The 22709-nt window shown below is 44.1% G+C and overlaps 1 protein-coding gene across 4 annotated transcripts in view; it reads right to left on the reverse strand.

The window, feature by feature from the left end:
- Nucleotides 1-998: 998 nt before the first annotated feature.
- The window catches only part of RAD52 (RAD52 homolog, DNA repair protein), a 288876-nt gene continuing 267165 nt past the window's right edge, over nt 999-22709 (reverse strand). For 3 of the 4 annotated variants that reach the window (XM_040345286.1, XM_040345284.1, XM_040345285.1), the window contains 2 exons: nt 6192-6410; nt 999-1279 (listed from right to left, as the gene is read on the reverse strand). In XM_040345286.1, the coding sequence (XP_040201220.1) occupies nt 1212-1279; nt 6192-6410 (287 nt within the window). In that variant the 3' untranslated portion in view covers nt 999-1211. Of the gene's footprint in view, nt 1280-6191; nt 6411-10069; nt 10173-22709 lie in introns of those variants that run through there. The other variant, XR_005748027.1, reaches the window with a different exon arrangement.

Raw genomic sequence — 22709 nt, forward strand, 5'->3', positions numbered from 1 at the left:
AGAACAAGATGTTCCCCCGGCCGCCCCTGGAGCAACGGGGGGCCTGACGTGGATGACCCAAAGCTGAGGGCCGGCACACGCTCGATGGCCGAACATAGGGGGACTACAACAGTCAAGACCCAGCCTGTCACCCAGTCGGCAGTTGATAGAAGAATCTCAGGATTCAAAAATGCAGGAACAAAAACAAAAAAAATCCCCAGAGTACAGGACTCTAGAGTGCATGTCCTCTCCTGACGTTAGGCAGAGAAAAACTGAGGCTGCTAGAGCAGGGTGTGGGTTATACCCGGGGAACCACGCCCCCTGGGAGGAGCTGCACTAAAGAAAGGTTAACACTTTAAGTGCTGTAATTCTGCCTAACTGGTGGATATAACCCTACAGTCAAAGGCTGCTGTGTCCGTCCATGAACGGAAGAGAAAGGACGTCAATTTTGTTTGGGTGCCACGTCGCATGACCGCGCAATTGTCAGTTAAAGCAATGCAGTGCCGAATCGCAAAAAGTGGTCTGGTCTTTGACCAGCAAAATGGTCTGGGGCGTAAGTGGTTAAGCCCAATTCCAGCCAAAACCCTTTCATTTGGTCTTGAGAGGAAAGGGTTTATATTGCTATGCATGTCCACATTGGGACTTTTACCCTTACTTTCTGTCAGCAAAGGAAATGTTGGCAGATCTCTAAAACAAAGACACAGACAAAAACAGCTTTAATTGAGTGAGAAGCAGCTAAACTGTCTGACAATGTTTTTTTGGTTATGCGCCTTCCTGTTTCATTAACTACACTTCTCATGCATTGTTGTCATAGAACAGGATGTGATAGAAAATCTCCCCAGTGGGGTTACATACATTTGAGCTAATTTCACTTCATCCAAAACTAAAAAGATAGGCAGAGCTGGGGTTTAACTAAACTGTCACTGAACAGTGAAGTTTGTTGTATCAGTAATGCACACCAAGAAAAGACTGTACCAAATACAGGGCCACAACCAGAGTGATACAAATAAGTTATTGTGGATAAAAAAAAGAATAAAATGTTTTATTGGACATTAAATGAATAATATAGATATAATTATTATAAAACTGTCCTGGTTGGCTGAATAAAAGAAATGCACTTGTGCATGAAACATTTTGATAAACGTGCTTACGATGAGCAGGCCATAATACAGCATTTTACAGAGGAGTCCAAGGCTTTGAGGAGGATGAAGGATGGGCAATGAAGGTCTGGATCAAGATGGGTCCAGTCTCCTCTTTTTCATGACAAGACCAGTGTGGTTCAGTCCATAAGGGCTTTTATCTATACAAAGACAGAGATGGAATGTTAAGTTAGACCACACAGAAAGTGATGGAAAATCGTTCCCATGGGGTAAGTCTAAAACAGCATTTTGCAACTCTATCCCAAACTTAAAAAAACATTTTTGGTCTAGTTGGACTTCAACCCTTTCCGGAAGTTATATGTAGACAACCAGACAAAATTTAGTAGTGTAAGTAGACAGGATGGTGGACACACAGATTGCATGTGTATTCTCCCATGGACACATCTACCCATTGCCACACCCTACTCCGTGGGTACACCATAAGGCAATACCCTCACTGATAACGTTTGAAGAAACCAGGCACAAGGGAACTACAGCAATATCTCAGGAAAACTGTCGCTATGCTAAAACCTGCAAAAGACTCAAACTGCTCAACGTGTTGCTGCTTGCCTTGCACCTGGCACAGAAGCCATATCCCATTTTATCACTGTTCTTGGCATCCAATTTTAGCTCAGTTTTCAGGCATGCAACAATTCATACACCCGACTAAGGCTTGCCATATATTATACAATTTTCTTGTACAATTAATTCTGCCTTGATTGTTCCACAAAGGAAGCAAGAGAAAAATCAGTGGTTCTCATGGCAAAAAAAGTCCCAGAAGAACCTGGTATACAGACATACTCAGACTCCTATGAGACGACACCCCTGGCCTCTTCCAAACAGGCTAGACCTGCAGTCCCTGAACCTCCTGTTCCATCCTGCATTTTTGTCACCGACTAACCACACAACTTTTGAAGCCAAGTCTTGAGGGACAAAGGGGCCTCTGGTTCTTTCATTCCAGTATTGCTAAAAGCAAGGAAAGCCACTACAGGAAAGATCTACTATTGTACCCAGAAATCCTTCAACCCAAAAGATTGCTTTGTGCCTTACCTTCTGGCCAGCCTATAATCGGGACTTGACCAGTCTTACGTACTCTTAGGGGGCAAATTTAAGTCTTGCACATTCTTTTCCCAAAAAAAAACCTCTAGCTTCACTTTCCATTGCAAAAACCTTTATTCAAGGTGTTTCTGAGATAAAACCACTCTTACAACATTCTGTCCTCTTTTGAGACCGCAATTTGGTTGTCTCTTCCCTGCAAAAAGCACCCACTGAACCCATCACAGAAATCCCTTTAATTATCTCTTCTGTGAGATGGCCCTTTTGGTTGCTTTCACGTCAGACATGTCCTTAAGTTATTGCCTTGTTAGGAGCCATTCCTCATAATGACAAAGTAGACTTGCACTCAAAATCCCCCTTCCATTACAAGGTAGTGTCCAGCCTTCCACCTCAACAAAGACATAGTCCTTTCTTTGTGCCCTATTCTTAAGCACGCCTGAACTAGTATGTTTCTACACCACCAGGTCAGTGTTAGTGTCCTAGGCATGCCAACACCAAATTCAGCTGTTGCCCAGCTTTTTTTAAGGCTGCCACCTGGTCTTCATACATTTTCCAAGTGCTACTCACAGCAGCACTGATTTAGATCAGTTGACTTTTATTTTTGGGCCTGTTGGCACATTTATGTTTTCCTCGTTGCCCACCCTTTTCATTAATTGCTTGGAGAAGTAGCAAGGTCTATAAATATCAAGCCTATATCCTGTAGTGTATGCTTAAATAAAAAGGAATCTTGACTTACCTGTAAATTCTCTATCTTGGAGTACAGTATAATACAGGACTCCCTCTCTGTTCGCAAAAGAAACTTAAAGGGGTGATTCACCCTAAAAACTACTTTTTCTTATTACACTGGCCCCCCACATTACAATACAATTAAGGCTATTAGTTTTTTTTTGATGCTGTACATACCTTTGTACAGCATATTCACCCGTGGCTTCCGGGTTGCGAGTCCCGCGGGAGTGGGCGTTCCGAACATGTCTGCGATTGACGTTTTGACCAAAAACGAGCTCCCCCCGTCGCGTAAGCCGCGTCACGGTTGGCGAAAGGAGCCGAACGGCGAGTCGGCGCTATACTGCGCATCGCCGTTCGGCTCCTTTCGCCAATCGTGACGCGGCTTACGCGACGGGGGGAGCTCGTTTTTGGTCAAAACGTCAATCACAGACATGTTCGGAACGCCCACTCCCGCGGGACTAGCAACCCGGAAGCCATGGGTGAATATGCTGTACAAAGGTATGTACAGCATCAAAAAAAAAAAAAACGAATAGCCTTAATCGTATTGTAATGTGGGGGGCCAGTGTAATAAGAAAAAGTAGTTTTTAGGGTGAACCACCCCTTTAAGACTCATGAAGTGGGTAGGGTTACAGGGGGAAACCCAAGAGGCTTGTCCTCAAAAGCTTTGCCATTGTCCAATCACCTAAATGTACCAGCCAATAACCCAGTGTCTATGAATATTAGGGCTGTGTCCTATACTGTACTCAAGCATATGGAATTTTCAAGTAAGAAAAAATTCCTTTTTAATTTACCTGATCCTTTACTCCCTGGCAGATGACGGCCCCCATCGAACCAGATGAAATTCACTAAGTGAGTGGCTTTGCTGGTCCAGTTCTCAGAGTCTTCTGGAAGTTTTCCAGGCAAACAGAAGATGCATTCAAAACAGCGGGGTTAACTTTCAAAATACAATAGCCGCAGTGGAAAATACATTCATCCACGCTGCATAACATGCATGGAGGAATCTGTTATGCCTTGTACACACGACCAGTTTTACCGTTGGGAAAACTGCCATGACAGCTTTTGGCCGGGAAAACTGCCATGACAGCTTTTGGCCGGGAAAACTGCCATGACAGCTTTTGGCCGGGAAAACTGGCCGTGTGTATGCTCCATGGCAGTTTTCCCAACAGGCGGGAAAAATGAGAACTTGTTTTCTTTTTTCCTGCTGGGATTCCCGGCAGCCCTTTTCCCAGCAGTTTTCCTATGGCAAACACTGCAGTGGAGCATACAAACGGTCGGGATTCCTGGCCAAAGTGATCATGGCAGTTTTCCTGCCAGGAAAACCGGCCATGTGTAGGGGGAAAAAAGCAGCCGGGCAGGTTCTCGGCTTTCCCCTCGTGTTTTTTGCATAGAATACATTAAGGTTAAAAAACAACTTGCACTGTCCGGCCCCCCATGCCCCAGTTTTACTAACCTGAGCCACGAACTTCCGTGGGCGCGATCCCGCGTCGTTCTCGCCACAGCTTTTCGGCTCTTCATTGGATAGATTGATAGCAGCACAGCCATTGGCTTCCGCTGCTCTGAATTAAATCCAATGACGCGGCTGCCGGGGGCGGGGCAGAGTCATACACTCGGCGGCTATGTACGCGGCTATGTACGCCGAGTGTATGACACAGGAGCACGCCCACAAGGTAACCCATCTGTGATAGCCGCCGTGGGACCCCAGAAGAGGACGATCAGGGCAACTCTGTGCAAAGCAAACTGCACAGTGGAGGTAAATATGACATGTTTGTTATTTTTATTAACCGGTTGCTGACCGCCGCATGTACATGTACGTCCACAAAATGGCACGTACAGGCATATGGGCGTACAGGTACGTCCACGCCTTTCCGCGGGTCCGATCGGGACCCCCCCCCCCGGTACACGCGGCGGTCGGTAACCTGCAGGGAGCGATCCGGGACGAGGGCGTTACTATTCGCTTCTAGCCGCCCCCTCGCGATCGCTCCCTGGAGCTGAAGAACGGGGAGAGCCGTGTGTAAACACGGCTTCCCCGTGCTTCACTTTGGCGGCTGCATCGATCGAGTGATCCCTTTTATAGGAAGACTCGATCGATGACGTCAGTCCTACAGCCACACCCCCCTACAGTTGTAAACACACACTAGGTGAACACCAACTCCTACAGCGCCCCCTGTGGTTAACTCCCAAACTGCAACTGTCATTTTCACAATAAACAATGCAATTTAATTGCATTTTTTGCTGTGAAAATGACAATGGTCCCAAAAATGTGTCAAAATTGTCCGAAGTGTCCGCCATAATGTCGCAGTCACGAAAAAAATCGCTGATCACCGCCATTAGTAGTAAAAAAAAAAAAAAATTAATAAAAATCCAATAAAACTATCCCCTATTTTGTAAAAGCTATACATTTTGCGCAAACCAATCGATAAACGCTTATTGCGATTTTTTTTTACCAAAAATAGGTAGAAGAATACATATCGGCCTAAACTGAGGGGAAAAAAAATGTTATATATGTTATTGGGGGATATTTATTATAGCAAAAAGTAAAAAATATTGCATTTTTTCCAAAATTGTCGCTCTATTTTTGTTTATAGCGCAAAAAATAAAAACCGCAGAGGTGATCAAATACCACCAAAAGAAAGCTCTATTTGTGGGGAAAAAAGGATGCCAATTTTGTTTGGGAGCCACGTCGTACGAACGCGCAATTGTCTGTTAAAGCGACACAGTGCCGAATCGCAAAACCTGGCCTGGGCATTTAGCAACAAATTGGTCCGGGGCTTAAGTGGTTAAATGTGAACCTATAGCATCACTTTAACCTCCACAACATTTCAGAATCCCCTCCCCTCTTCACTGGCTTCCCCTACCCCATCGTATAGTATTTTAAATACTAACCACAACATACCACGTCAGTATAGATTAGAATATAGATTCAAGGCTCCCAATTAATTTCTTTATTTCACTAGGATCCATAACTTTCTTTACTTTACATTATGCAAATCTTCTAGAATCATCTCCCTGAATACTTTAATGTGTGATGTGGATCACGTGTTAAAGGTGAAGGCACTACTTACACTGAGGAGGAACACTCATGATTGGAGTGCAGCACTGAAGTTGTGGTTACATAGTTGACCAATAAGGGAGTAATCTTTGATTATCAGGATTGTTGAACTATATTTCAGGACATATATGAATATATAACAGAGTAGAGCACTGGAGGAGAGTTGTTACATGTATTAGTAGCGTGCCGTGCCCCCATTGTAGTTTATTTATTAATTTTTGTCAGTAATAGATTCACATTACCTGCTCTTTGCTCTGCGGTCAGGTTTCCGTGCGATTGATTCCACGAGGTCTGTCGCATTGGCTGGCGCTGGTTGGCTGGGCGCTGAGGAGTCTTGCTGCGTGTCGTCATCTGATGATGCCCAAGGGGTGTGGCTAGGGTCAGAGCAGACTGGACGCTACCATTGGAGACATTTTCCACTCCTACAGCATCCAGTGGAATATCCCAGAGCTCAGGATCATCTGTAACCAAACACCAGACAAGATAACTAGCTACCACACAATGCATACATTTTGTTGTGTATAAAAGTGTGCAAGGACAAATTTTATTTTCTATTTCAGACAATCAGTATCCACCTTTCACTAGGAATCCTGGGCTGCATTGACCATTCTCTGGTCCCACTCAGGAAGGAAGCTCAGTGGGTGTATTTGTTGTGTGTTACCCCCACAGAGCTTTCTAGTTTGTTCCAGAATTAGTACTTATACCATCAAGTACAACTTATACTGATATTACATTTTATTGGGCTGAAAAGAACATTTATTTCTATGTCCTTGGAGAGCCTCTGGATTCCAGGCCAGGACTGTACATAAAAACTTTCATTCTGTTTAGGTTGGGACCAAGGCCCATACCCTTTTGCCACTAACCTCTGCCTTTACTACTCATGTTAAGTAGCAGGGCCACTGTGTTTGTAGCAATAGACTGCAGAAAATAGGCAGAGCTTAGTGCTGACTTAGACAGCAGTGGTGTACAGTCTCAACCTGTAATCCACAGGGCCACACACATTATTTCAAGATTATCACAGGCACGTACAAGCACCACAAATCCCAACTCTCCTGAACAACTACAGAGAAAAACATTAATCAGAAGGTAAATCATGTAAACCAGTATTAAATTGATTAAAAGATTTGCATTGTGAAACTAGGTTACTTTATCAAGTTCCAAAGGCAGTCATTAGAAAGGCGGGAATGATCTCCCCTAGCTTTGATCTGTTTAGGGGAACAAGGCAGGGTTGCCCCGTCGCCACTTCTATTCGCCCTAGCCATTGAGCCAATGGCGGCCCTTATTAGATGCAATAGGAACATATGTGGGTTTCAGTACTAGAGCCTACAAGAGAAACTAATGTTATATGTGGATGACACCATGCTAATGTTGGGTGATATTACATACTGCTATATTATTTGGCCTCCCAGATGCAGCATATAGCACGCTCCCTGTGTTCCACCAATGGGATGAATGAGAGAGACTAGGATCTTTCCACTAGACTGCTTTTTCATATAGTGGGTGTAGAGAAGATTGAATGCGGATTAGAGGGTCTAGCCTTCTGCAAATTGAACAAGTTGTACCCTACATATGTCCTAATGCAGAAAACCTGGAACAAGGTTAGACAGTTGCAACAGATTACTGGGTTTAAAAAGGTACAGACCTATCTTGAGTAATGCCTACTACCCAGAGCTGTTCAAGCTAAAATATGGTGCAGGATGCACACTCTTTTGGGGTCACTCATCTGTGCCATGTTTTCGCTAATGGGAGGCTGCGCTGTGGACTTAAGAGAGAGGTTTCAACTCCCTGACTCAATGTTATTCTACTATATGCAACTTCACCATACGATAAAAGCACAAGGAGGGCCTGATACTTGGATACAATCGCCCGCTCCGGTATTTAAACTACATGTATGAGGTAGATTGCTATAGAGGGTTCACCTCACTATGCTATTCTATGCTGTTGAACAGTTTCCTATGGAACCATCCCATTAGTGTGATATCTAGGTGGGAGAAGGACGTTGGAGCGTTCAAGGAGTAGCAGTGGCAGAAGGCTCCAGCGAGGATGTTACATATGGGCATATGGGAAACTCCCACGTGTACTAAATTTAGCAGAGACTGGGGGGATTTGATCCATCCTATGTGGCTCTGCCCAAAGCTACACTGTTATTGGAGGAAGGTTATTTCTACCATTAACCAGGTAAATATACCAGAGGAACCAAAAAAATACCTATTGGGGATTCTGTGTGATCTCCCGTGGATGATATTCCCAAACAGGCCATAACTAGGGCATTGTTCCAGCCCCGTAAGTTAAATTATAAGTATAGGTTTACCTTTTTTTTCTTACATCTATTCTATGTGAGCTGCTGATATCTAAAAATCTTTCCAGCCCTCTCAGAAGTGCCCCCATTCTGTTAAAATCGAGCTAAATACCTGTGGGAGTGTCTGCACAGTAAATGTCCTCTACATATTACTATCTACCCAAGTTGAAACAATATATTTGTAAAGCAGAATACACATATGGATGTGACAGCACACAGGCATTCCATGCATTGCTGGAATAGTAAAATTAACTAAAAACTAGATCTAATATTGTGAAAGAATCTTTTGATTGACTATCTGGATTTTATGAGACAATGAAACCTTTCATTCAAATCTACTTGTATTTCCATACAGAAGCCCAGAGCTTCTCAGACATGGACAAAGCTTTACTCCCCCAAAATTGGTTTATTACCTAGTACCCTTACAGCATTAATGTTTCCTTCATTGTAAATAGAGTATTACAGGATCACATGTCGTATAGAGCCATTACATGCTGTACAGAACCATTACAATCTGTACAGTGCCATCACTTGCAGTACAGTGTCATTACATGTTGTACAGTGCCATCACATGCCGTACAGTGTCATTACATGTTGTACAGTGGAACGCAAGCTATACAGTGGTGGACTAGGATGTTTTATTTACTGATGCCTGTTTTTGCCAAATATCTTGTAAGTGGCGCCTAGATTGCACTCTTATTTTATCCCAGCGATATTTGACTATGAGATTTCTCTTTGTTTCCCCATCTATAGAGTGTGGCATATTTTTTCTGTTGTAAAGCAAGCCCCCTGGAGGAGCCTACATACCCCAGATCAATAGATCACAGCCTTTTTGACTCCAGACTGAAAAGCTAAGGGTCCTTTGTTTCTGGTGAGTGGAGTCACTGAAGGGGGGAGTGTAGCACCTCACACTTTGCAAGTTTGGAGCACCGTTGCACTTTATCCTATTACCATATGAGCACCAAGCACTTTATAGTTTTCTGTATATTATATAATTTTTGTTGTATATTGATCTGTATGGCACATGCATATTGATTTATATGGCACTAGTCACTATGACAGTGAATTGTTTAGATTAATGTATTCTGCCAGCGCTGTTTCATATATTTTTTCTATCATGTGAACCAAACAGGCTTTCTATGGTGCCATTTTACATATATGCAAGGCAGCGGCAGTGCGAATTCCCTGCAAATTTAAAGAGTTTTGTGCGTTTTCTGAGCACTGTGTTGTGATTCAGATGCGAATTCCAGGTTCATTGCCTTCTATGGGAAATGAACCTAAATTGCACATCTCATCAGTTTTAAACACAAATTCAACGAGAAGAAGAAAAAAAAAAGGTGTGGGGAACCCCACGACAAAAAGAAATAGGAAAAACAGTGCACAACATATCGTATTAGTGTACATATAGAAGGCGTATCAATACCACATATGCTACAATACATTGGTACACTCATAAAATTCACCCAGAGATCCTCAGTAGTGCACACAGAGTGAATAAGATAAGAAATCAAATATTAACTCCAAAAGCAGCGGAGTACATACAAAGAATAAACAAGGCCCATTAAATTAAAGTAGAGGTTTTTGGGATGTTCTGAGCTCCTCCTCATCTAGAATACCCCGTAAACAGCGGGTAGGTGTACAGATGTTAGGAAGAGACAGCTTCTCCTCAATGAACATACACACCTTACTCCAAAAATTCTGTACCTTAGGGCAATCCCAGACCATATGAAAGAAATCTCAGAGAGCAGCACGACATCTCTGACAGTCTATGGGGCGTGTAGTAGATTCTACGTAAATATTTTAGTTGGATTAATATATCACCTGCAGCGATAACCCCAGTAAATTGGGACTCCACCACCTCTTCCCAGACCTCATCCTCCAGATTCTGTACATCAGACCTCCATTGCAACTTAATTTTATCCTTCTGTGGGAAAGAATCAGACAAAGGGAAAGAGTAGTATCTAGAGCAGGGGTGGGCAATCTCGGCCCTCCAGCTGTGGTGAAACTGCAAATCCCATCATGCCTCTGCCTAGGAGTCATGCCTGTGATTGTCCGGGTCTTGCAATGTCTCATGGGACTTGTAGTTTCAAAACAGCTGGAGGGCAGAGTTTGCCCTCGCCTGATCTAGAGATTAGTTTTGTATTATCTCTATTTATTAGCGCTTTCTCCAATCTTGAGGGATATAGATGGACTGCCCTTAAGCTGAACTGTGCTGCCACTGCATGTCCAAGTTGCATATAAGAGAACAAATATTTGAACGGAACCCCAAATTCAGCCCAAAAAAAAAAAAAAAAACGGAGAAAGATTTAAACTCTTTCGGCAAATAACTGATGAGCATATTTAAGGTCAAACTTGGTCCAGCTTTGGACCGCATATAGTTTATATAGTTCTCCCAAACTCGGGTTATACTACAAAGGGACATTAGGGGATTTACTTAAAGATGTTCCATGCAGCCATTTATTGCAGGTATAAAAAATGTTGTATGAGAATTTAAAGGGGTTGTAAAGACAAAAATATTTTCCTCTTAAATTAAAGTCTGACAGTAGCTGATAAAGTAAAAAGTAATGTTTTGCATTATAACTAGTTTGATACCTGTTGAAATCTAGCTGTTTTATTCACCTCCGTCACTCCTGAATCATTATTCTCACTGACTTCCTGGTTTGCGGTGCGCATTCATTCTTGCTACATCAAGGCCTAATGGGAACTACAGTTCCCATTAGGCTTAGCCTCCATGCCTGTGAGGAATAAGAGCATCTTCACGCAGGGCTGTAGTCATAGGGAGGGGGTGAGCACATTCTGCTTTCCACCATGCAAAACGGCTCAGATGCTGGTGGAAAGCAAGAAGAGGAGAGACAGGAAATGGCATTTTCAAACCTGGATTACTGTATTTTGGAGGTCAAAAGGAAAAACGAGGTAAGTGATATTTAAATGCTCTAGCTTACAGCAATCAATTGATCTAATAAAAAACTAACCTTTAGTGTTCCTTTAAGGATTGCTGCCCCCTCATTTGGGTATGGAACATTTTTATATCATAGATTAATTAGAGCCTCCTAAGATTCCATTAATTTGCCTTGGGTTGTAATGCGTTAGTTGAGCTGCCAAATAGTAGCTTTGTAGATCAGGCAACGCTAACCCTCCCCCTTGAGTAGGCAGTTTCAGTGTATCCAGAGAACCCCACAAAAAGGAGGAGAGAAGGGCATTAACTTCCAAAAAAAGTTTTTTAGGGAGATAAACCAGGGCTTGCGAGAATATAGTATAGGTTGCTGCATCTCCACCCCCAAGTATCTACATTTAGCAACCACCTGTAGAGTAGTTGATGGAGTATATTGGAGATCAAAGGGAAATACAACAGACTTGCTCCAATTGACTCTAAAACCTGAGAAGTGTCCAAAATGAGCAATTGTCTCTAAGGCAGTGGATAGGGAAGGGTCAGCATCTGCTAAATATAAGAGCATATCGTTTGCATACAAGGACGTTTTCTTCACCAGAGTGCCAATTCTACAACCACAGATAGATGTATGCTGCCTCTGCAAGGCAAACAGCAGGGACGATAACGGAAACCCCTGCCGGGTGCCCCGGCTAATTGGAAAGGGATCTGTAATATGATTGTTGACCCAAAGCCGAGCCACAGGGTGGACATATAACAATTTAACCCTTCTAATACATTTGGGACTAAACCAGAGCCGCTCAAGAACCACAAACAGATAAGTCCACTCAATGTAATCAAATGGTATGTGCGTGTCTAATGAGACAATTCTCGTGTCTGTAGGGTCTAATGAGATTTGTAAGTTGGTAAACAGACGGCGCAAATGTAAAGCCGTAGAACGGCCTGGTATAAAACCGGTCTGATCTGGATGAATAATCTTAGCAATTACTGCATTTAAACGTCTGGCCAAAACTTTTGCTAGAATTTTTATATCAACATTAATTAGAGATATTGGACGATAGGATTCGCAGTATCTAGGTTCCTTGTTCAGCTTTAGTATCAAGACTATCAAGGCTTCCCATAAGGTAGCTTCTAAGATATTTTGATCGAAAGCCTCGGAGTACATAGCTAGTAACATGGGGGTAAGATATTCTGAGTATGTGCGGTACCATTCAATAGCGTTACCCATCTAGTCCAGGCGTTTTATTTGCAGTGAAGGTGGATATAGCTTTGCCTATTTCTTCTTCAGTAATATGTAAGTCTAAGGTATTGTCATCCTCATCAGACAATCCCGTTAATGAGACGTCATTCAAATACCGAGCCAGTTCCTCTTGACTATGTTACTCTGGAGCTATATAGGTCAGTATAAAAACTAGTGAAAATACTGGTAATCTCCTCTCTTTCCGTATGATACACCGAAGAACCATTATATATACCGGAAATAGAGGTAGGGAGTACACTTCGTTCAGGAGAGATATGCTAGGATTTTACTATTCTTATCACTGTATTCAAATAGACATTGCTTCTGGTAAAATAAATTATTTGGGGTTTTCCCTAGCACAGTGGTTCTCAACCTTCTAGTCCCGTGACCCCTTGATAAAATTTTCCAAGTTGTGGGGACCCCTAACAGTAAAATTATTTCCGTAGCGTGGGTTGTCAGCACCCAAGGCAAGACAAGTAATTTGCGCCCCTGACCCACGGACATTTAGCGCTGCTCATATGGTACATTTTAGGATGTACCGCTCCCTCTCTTTGTTCTCTTTCCCTTTTATCTTGCGCTATCCTAATTTCTTCTTTTTTCCCCCAATCCCTCTCTCTAGCCGTCTTTCTTGTTTTTTCTCTTATTCTTTCTCTCCCTTTTTCTTTCTCCCCCCCCCCCCCCTTTTTTCCTCTCCCTTCCATGTTGTCACGGTCTGGGGTCAGGCTCAGAGGCCAATTGCTATAGCAGTGACAGAACAGGTATACAGGCAGTAGAGTAGTCCAGGAACAGGCCGAGGGTCAAACACAGGTGGTTGCAGATTGGGATCAGGCAATAGAGAAGTCCAGGAACAGGCCGAGGGTCAAACACAGGTGGTTGCAGATTGGGATCAGGCAATAGAGAAGTCCAGGAACAGGCCGAGGGTCAAACAAAGGTGGTTGCAGATTGGGATCAGGCAATAGAGAAGTCCAGGAACAGGCCGAGGGTCAAACACAGGTGGTTGCAGATTGGGATCAGGCAATAGAGAAGTCCAGGAACAGGCCGAGGGTCAAACACAGGTGGTTGCAGATTGGGATCAGGCAATATAGAAGTCCAGGAACAGGCCGAGGGTCAAACACAGGTGGTTGCAGATACAATGGCAGCAGAGCAGACAAACCGCAAGGCACTGGCTGGGAAGGCACAATAACCTGGCAAAGAGGAAGTGCAGAGACAAGGCTTTTATAGGAAGTCTGTGGGAGGAGCAAGGGGTTCAAGGTTCAATGCAATCAAGACACAAGGCAGGAATGTTCAATGGATCAGATGGGTTTGTCCAGCAGATCAGACAGGGAGCTGTCCAGCATGCTCAGTGAGAAGGTTCACTGCCAGACACCGATGAGGTCCCAGGTTCAAGTCCAGGTCCTGACAGTACTCCCCTCCTCTCAGGATGTCCTCCGGACGTCCTAGGACTTGGCTTGTGAGGAAACCTCTGGTGGAATACTTTTGTTAATCTAGGGAGTGAACCTTATTGTTGCTTCAGAAGTTCCTGCCCGGGAGATTCTCCTCGCTTGCAAGGCTTTTTCAAACATCTCCAGCTCCTGCTTACGGATAAGGGTGCCATTCGAGGCATACATACAGTCAGGTGGTAGAACTTCTTTGGCAGGACAGGAATTAGTGATGAAACCAGACTTTACGGAAGTGGTGACGATATCAGGAACAGGCGTTTTCTTAAGAAGTAGCGAAGATGTTTCTGGAGCAGGAGGTGGTTCTTTGGCAGGACAGGGTGATGTTACTGTATTTACCACTGTGGAGTGTGGGTTGACTACTGGAACTGATCTATTGTCAGGAAGATGCATAGTTGCCTTTAGGCCAGATGGTAGGGGTTTCACAGGGGTATTGGTTGCAGGTTCAAGAGGGGCACTGGTGTCGTTGACCACCGTAGTCTGGGAACCCACTTGTGCCATCGAACACGGACAGGCCTTAAAGCAACCTTGGCAGTTCACAGGCCGAACAGCAGGGATAGCATGATGAGTCCCAATAGTTCACACTTGAAGAACCTTTGGTCGAGGTGGGCGAGTTGGGCAGAGGGAGATAAGGTGACCTCTTTCTCCACAATAGAAACAAAGGCCATAGCCTCTCCTCCGCTCTCTTTCACCTTTAGACAGCTTGGTCTGGATGACCCCGATCTCCATTGGTTCCACATCTTCCAGGATAGGTGTGTGTATATCCACAGGAATGCCAAGGCTTTGTGGTGTTAGGGCTTCACGGCTTGGCACATACTGGGATGGCTCAGAGTCGTATGTGTACCGGGTATTCCTGTCCCTGGGTTCCCGTATGCCACATGAGCTAGGAGCAGACTTGGGAACCCTGGTTTTCTTGGCAACAGTACAGTGAGAGTCCAGAGCTACTATAAATGCTTCCCAGCTGTCCAAGACTGGACTCCTTTCCTGTAGTACCTGATGAGCCCATGTTTTGATTGGTCCAGTGAGCAGGTTGATAGTAGCGCGAACCTTTATATAATCGGTGGCATAGGTCCTAGGCTTAAGAGCAAACAACAGCTCGCAATCCACCTTGAAGCACAAGAATGATGCACGGCTACCATCAAACCTCTCTGGCATCACCACAAATGGCTCAGGGCATGCTGGTTCCAGGGCTGGGCCTACTGTACCTTTCAGTAACAGAACTTCTTGCTGGAGCTCCAAAAGTTGCTGCCTGAGAGGAGCCACAGCCTTTGCTATAGCGGCCTCCATGTTTTAGGCCAGGTTATTCTGTCACGGTCTGGGGTCAGGCTCAGAGGCCAATTGCTATTGCAGTGACAGAACAGGTATACAGGCAGTAGAGTAGTCCAGGAACAGGCCGAGGGTCAAACACAGGTGGTTGCAGATTGGGATCAGGCAATAGAGAAGTCCAGGAACAGGCCGAGGGTCAAACAAAGGTGGTTGCAGATTGGGATCAGGCAATAGAGAAGTCCAGGAACAGGCCGAGGGTCAAACACAGGTGGTTGCAGATTGGGATCAGGCAATAGAGGAGTCCAGGAACAGGCCGAGGGTCAAACACAGGTGGTTGCAGATTGGGATCAGGCAATATAGAAGTCCAGGAACAGGCCGAGGGTCAAACACAGGTGGTTGCAGATACAATGGCAGCAGAGCAGACAAACCGCAAGGCACTGGCTGGGAAGGCACAATAACCTGGCAAAGAGGAAGTGCAGAGACAAGGCTTTTATAGGAAGTCTGTGGGAGGAGCAAGGGGTTCAAGGTTCAATGCAATCAATACACAAGGCAGGAATGTTCAATGGATCAGATGGGTTTGTCCAGCAGATCAGACAGGGAGCTGTCCAGCATCCCAGATAGCTCAGTGAGAAGGTTCACTGCCAGACACCGATGAGGTCCCAGGTTCAAGTCCAGGTCCTGACACATGTTTTCTCTATTTTTATTCCTTCTCTTACTCCTTGGTGGGGGGGTGGGATGAGTGCTGGGGGGAAGTTCTGATTAGCCAACTTAGGTGCTCTTGATCAAGGTCATCTGCTGATCTGAGAACTGTAGTGGGGACTTTTAATGGCAACTATAATCACAGGTAGTGTTACCCACTGTGTCTTGGACTTTGTGGTGTTTCGTAGCAGTGACACCTATGCCGAAATCAGGAGATAGGGTCTCCTCAAACCCCTCCCACCTCACAATCCTCAGCAGTAAGCTGACCTTTAGTCTCTTTCCCCCAGACATGCCGTGAACTGAATGGGCGGCTGCCAAGAGGCTGAGTGGGCGGCCGTGGGCTTTAGGAACAGCCCAGCTGGGTGGCCACATCAGAGACAGCCCTGCTGGGTAGCCACAAATAGGCTGGGAGAGTGGTGCGGGCTTCAGGAACAGCCCAGGATTTGGTGACCCCTGGCAAATCATCATTTGACCACCGAGGGGGTCCCGACCCCCAGGTTGAGAACCACTGCTCTAGCAGAACCAATTCTAGTTGCCTAGCACAATTTCTCCACAGAACGTATTTTGGAGGAAGGGGTTCTTAATATACTCTAATGCTGGGTACAGACGATCAGACATTCTGACAACAAAACCATGGATAAATTGCCGACGGATGTTGGCTTAAACTTATCTTGCATACACATTGTCTTGCATACACATTGTCACACAAATTTTACCAGAAATTCCGAACGTCAAGAACGCGATGACGTACAACACGTACAAGGGCACTAGAAAAGGGAAGTTCAATACCAGTTGTGTTAGTAGAAGTTTGGTGAGAGACAATTCGTGCTTTTCAGCCTCATGCCTTTCAGTTCGTTACAGCCTGACAAATGTGCCATCTCCATTGCGCTTCCATCTCGTACTTGATTCAGAGCATACGTGGAATTTTGTGAGTCGGAATTGTCCACACACGATCAGAATTTACGAGAATGGATTTTGTTGTCGGAAAATTTGAGAACCAGCTCTCAAATTTTTGTTGATGGAAATTCCGATAACAAATGTTCGATGGGGCCTACACACGGTCAGAAATTCCAACCGAAAGCTCCCATCGAACATTGTTTTTGGAAATTACGAGCGTGTGTACGTGGCATAACTGTGCAGCAGTAATTGCTTGTTCATGAGAAGCCACTTTCCAGGCCCTGGCATCTCTCAGCCTCTTGATCAACCCTGTAACAGAACCCCGCAGGGTGGTCTTAAAGGCATCCCAGGCCAGTCCCCGCAACATTTATCGACCAGTAGTGACATATTTCTTTAGCTGCCATATTAGTAAAAGTTTCCTCCGTTAACCATAGTGGACTCAACCTCCAAACCTTGTAACCCTCCCAGGGTATATAGAAATTTCTTTTAAAAATGTAATAAAAAAGTAGGGAGACAAGCTCCAAATACATAAAGCAAAAACTAAAAGGAAATAAGAACAAAAAATACATATAAAATCAGTAGTAGTAAACAATCATAATGCACAAATAAACATAATTTAAAATGTAAACACAAGATAAACAAAATAAACCTGAGTTATGTGCATATGTCTTATAGTTACCGTATTTATCGGCGTATACCGCGCACTTTTTTGCCCTGAAAATCAGGGCAAAATCGTGGGTGCGCGGTATACGCCGATACCCGCTTTCCCGCGCCGAGTTTGAATACTGCGTCGACATATACCGAGCGCAGTACACTCGGGTATAGTCGGCCAGTCTCGGCTCCTTCAGCGCTCACGTCCTGGACGTACAGGACGTCAGCGCGAGAGTTGCCGAGCCTGCCCGACAATACACGACTGTACTGCGCTCTGTATATGTCGGCGCAGTATTCAAACTCGGCGCGGGAAACGAGCGGGGAGGACGCCGCAGAAGGACGCCGGACCCGACGAAGAGGACACCCAAAGCCGCAGAAGGACGCCGGACCCGGCGAAGAGGACACCCAAAGCCGCAGAAGGACGCCGGACCCGACGAAGAGGACACCCGAAGCCGCAGACGGACCCGACGAGGCCTCCAATGGACGCTGCGCAAGACACCAAAACTGTAAGTACAAAAAAATATTTTTTCCACAGGATTCGGGCAACTTTAGGGGTGCGCGGTATACGCGGGAGCGCGTTATAGCGCGATTAATACGGTATATTATAACTAATAGAGAGACTGAATTGTTAATAACAGATTCTAAGTGACTATCTTACACTGACCTGGACATGGCGGTGAAAAAACAAACACCATATATGGGACTGTGTACATCAAACATGTAAACTCCCAACCTCCAGACAAATTATTAAACTAGAGAAAATACATAACTATATACAAACATGTAGAAAATCTTTGTCTCATTAGATCATAACAGAAAAAAGTTGGCCATAGAGAGCAAGATTGGAGGAACAAACTAGTGAACACTTGTGGATTTATTTTTGTCAATACTATGAACATGTTCATAAAATCTATCACGTAGACGTAGAGCTGCATGATTAATCGTCAAGAATCGTTATCGCGATCTTTTTCCCATTGCAATTCTTGACACAGGGTTTCACGATCTTTGACATGAAAAGATTTTTCTCTCTGCACTTTGGTATGCAAATAATTTCCTCTCTGCTCTCAGCCAAAAGTCAAAGTCTGGGCAATCTGCCAAGTTTTGAAAACATTCTTTATCAGTGGAAAGTTAAGTCTAAACATTGTATCACATCAAAGGAATAAACTTATGTATATAAATTAGGGAACGTTTAAAGGATCACTAAAGGAATTTTTTTTTGCTGAAATGACTGTTTACAGGGTATAGAGACATAATAGTTAACTGATTCCCTTTAAAAACAATTAAAAATAGATAAAAATCAATCATATAATGTGCCTCTTAGATGCAAAAACGAAACTGAAAGTAGTTTTGTCTTTGCATGTTATTTTATGCCTCTGTGCTGGACAGTGCCATAGAGAGTCATGGCTAGGAAAACGAAACTAAACTCTCCCATGACTTTTTTCATACGGAGCCAGACAACCAGGAAGTGTCCAGAACAGAGCAGTTTTACAGCAACATCAAAGCAAAAACGAGCAATGAGGACATGAAACCAGGACTGCAGTAAGGTAAAGGAAGCTATTTAGCTAAAAAAAATCCTTTAGTGACCCTTTAACCACTTAAACACCAAACCTTTTTCTGACAGCTCTTTTCAAGTTAAAATCATTGTTTTTTTGCTAGAAATTTACTTAGAACCCCCAAACATTATATAATTTTTTAGTAGAGACTCTAGAGAATAAAATGGCGGTTGTTGCAATATTTTATGTTGCACTTTATTTGCGCAGCAGTCTTTTTAAGTGCAATTTTTTGGGAAAAAATTACTTTAATGAATTAAAAAAAAAACTAGCCAGTAAAGTTAGCCCATGTAAAAGATTTTACGCCGTGAGAATCGTGATCTTCATTCTAAGCACAAAAATCGCGATTCTCATTTTGGCCAGAATCGTGCAGCTCTACGTAGAAGTCTGGTCATCCTCCCTACATATTGAACACAACAGGTCCTATGTGTAATAAGGTATATCACAAAGCTTGTGTTGCAATTATAGGAGTCAATATTAAATTTTCTCTTGTTAGACACAGAGGTAAATTTGTTCCCTCCAAAATATATTTACAACTAGGACACTCAATGGCCCCACATTTGTAATTCTCTTAGCAATGTAGCCAAGTGAAAGATTTGATGGGTTTCCTATTGAAAAAGTAGGGGACAGAGAACGACCCAAAATGGGTGCCCGACAGGATACCACATTTATATCCTCCTTCAAAATCTCTGCACAGATCTCCTCCGTACATAAAATCGGTAAACGTTTAAGAATGATATTCCTGGGGGGGCGTGAAACCAGAAGCGCGATGTGAGCAGACGTGCTTTGTTAGAGCTCCGGGGAAATCTTTACTATCCTGCCTAATCCTGACCGATTTTAACTGCCTACAGTTACACTGTCATCGCCCGGGAGAACCTGGAACTGGATTTGTCTATCTGGGGGCGTGCTAGTGGATGGGAGGTGGTAAAAAAGCAGCCTCCGGCCAGGATGAACAGCGTGATCACACGCTCCTGCCAACATGGCCACCACTCCACTGTCCAGCATCCAACTCATGTCTCCACACCAGAGCTGTTTGATGAGGCTGAAGATTCCTTGCAGCCCGCCTCTCCGTCCACCTCAGGGCCTCAGATGGTTCTCTCTCATACATCCTCCAGCTCTGGGGCTCAGGAGAATGCACAGGAACCCACGCTGTCTGATGTGCTAACTCCTATCCTACTGTTATGATAGGGACAGTGGAAAAGCTGAAATTAGACTTTGCTATCATACGTTAAGATGTGCACAAAATGAGGGAGAGTGTTACTGACACAGAAAAAACACAGTGACCTGGAGGACACAGTTAACCCTCTCACTCGCAAAATGACAACATTTAATACTAAGTTCCAATCCCTGGAAGACAAGGCAGATGATATGGAAAATAGACTCCGCCAGAACAACCTGCTTTTGGTGGGCCTACCTGAAAAGGTGGAGGGCTCTGATCCTGCAGCCTTCTTGGAGAGCTGGTTGATACACCCCCCTTGCCCTATGGTAATTTGCTTAAACTATCTTGATAGAGATGCTGCCATCAACAATGCCGCAGTCTCCTTATTTCCAGATTACTCCTCCAACGTCAGGAAGCTTCGGGGTTAATTGCAGTTTGCCAAACAGAAGTTACGCGATCATGCTTTACCATACGCCATGCTGTTTCCTGCAAGATTGTGGGTGACCCACCTAGGGCAAGCGCATTTCTTCACTACATCCGAGTATGTCCTTACCTGGCTGGACTCAACTTACCACGAGGTCCTCCGCTTCCCTTCTACACACCGGATTTTCTCCCTTCACAATATTTTTGGTTTTCCCTGCCTTAAATGCAGTTCCGATGTGCTGATGATACTGCAATGTAGGTTACTTTCACCTACTTTTTGGCACTTTGAATCTGTTTTACGGTTACTTATTTGTTGTGAGGTGTCCCCTAGCTCATGTTGACTAATTTTTGTTACCGTTTTCTAACCTAAGTTCATTGTATGACTGTGGCCACAGTTCCCGCCATAGAAGATCCTTTTGCGATGAAGCCTGCTCTTAGTTTTTTGAGTAGGGCAGGGGTTTTGAATTTTTTCTTCCTATATCTGTACAGGGTTTTCTTCTACCTTTCTTCTTATTTTTAGTTGGGTGAATCTGTGTTTGAGTGATTGTGTGCAAATGTTATGTATGATTTTAGGCTCTCTCTATGGATATGGTTAAATGCTAGGGAATATATTATCCTACGGTTATTTTGGTTTTCCTTATGGCTGATGATGCATTTCTTTCATGAAATGTGAATTCAAACGTGCAAAACTTTTGAATTATCTCAAAGCACATCAGCCACAGGAGATGCATCTGATGGGCTCTAAAATAATGGCTCTTAAGAAATACTGGGCAGTACACTCTACATATTCAAATTTTGCCCACAGAGTCTCCGTATTTATCCGCACGGGTCTTCCATTTGTTTTCTTAACACTATATCTGACCCGCAGGGTAAATATGTGATTCTCCATGTTACTATAAATGCAACTCAGCTTATTTTAGTTGGGCTGTATGCCCCACCTGAGATGGTTAATACAACCCTTATAGAAATGTCTGTCTATTTAGCCACTCTCCCTCATTATTCCACAATCCTGTTGGGGGATTTCAATGCAGTGATGGACCCCAAACTGGACAGGTTGAAACCCACATCAAATGACAGTAAAACGTTAGCTAACTGGTGTGCGGCCTATGGATATGTGGATATTTGGCACTAGAAATTCCCTGCTAATAGGGAATATTCTTGTCAGTCCATGACATATGGAGCCATGTTCCGAATCGACTGTCTTAACTTCTTCTGACGTATTGCCTTGAGTAAGCACTGTTTCCTATTTACCTCAGACTTTATCGGACCATTGTTCTTTGAAACTAGAATTGGCACTAGGTCATAGACCTGTCTTTAGGGTCTGGAGACTGAGCCCCTTATGGGCCTCTTCAGAGGAAAGTATTGAGAGAGAGAGAGAGGTGGGACCTGGTTGATTATTGGACGCACAACGCAGATTCAACTTCATTAACCACCGCTTGGGATGCTTTTAAGGAGGGAGGTTGCTCTAGGCTAACATATTAGTCATTTTTCCTCCCATCGCGCATCCGTTCGTGGACCATTTACATTCATTAGAGACAGAATTGGATTCTGCTCGCTCTGAATAGGTCAAATGTCCATCCCCTTCCTCTCTCGGTGCTCTGGTAGAGACCCATAGGGCACTTCAATTACATACAGTAGAAACGGCTCGTAAACAACAACTATATCTAGCTGCTCAGCTCCATGAACATAGTGTCAAGAATGGGAAGCTATTAGCCTGTCTCGCTTAGATTCCCCAGGTACTACTATACCTAGTATTACACTATTGGATGGAATGGCTCAGTATCCACTGATCCTATAATTATTAAAATGGTTGTAAACCCTAATGACAAAAATTAAAAGAAAAAAAAAACTTGCAAGACAAAGGCATAATGAGCTAGTATGCATAGCATACTCATTATGTATTACTTACCTCAGATCGAAGCTCCCGCAGCGGTCCTTGCCACCCCCTCCAGCCACCGACATCTCTCCCGGAGTGACTTAGGAGAGGAGACCGATCTGTGTCCCTTGTACATAGGGACACAGCATCAGTCACCTCCCCCAGTCACCCCCCTCCCCCCACACAGTTAGAACACACCCAGGGAATTCATTAAACCCCTTCCTCACCCCCTAGTGTTAACCCCTTCCCTACCAGTCACATTTATAGAGGAGAGGAGACCGATCTGTGTCCCTTGTACATAGGGACACAGCATCAGTCACCTCCCCCAGTCACCCCCCTCCCCCCACACAGTTAGAACACACCAAGGGAATTCATTT

Source organism: Rana temporaria, chromosome 3 (assembly GCF_905171775.1).
Source record: "Rana temporaria chromosome 3, aRanTem1.1, whole genome shotgun sequence".
Classification (NCBI taxonomy): Eukaryota; Metazoa; Chordata; class Amphibia; order Anura; family Ranidae; genus Rana; species Rana temporaria.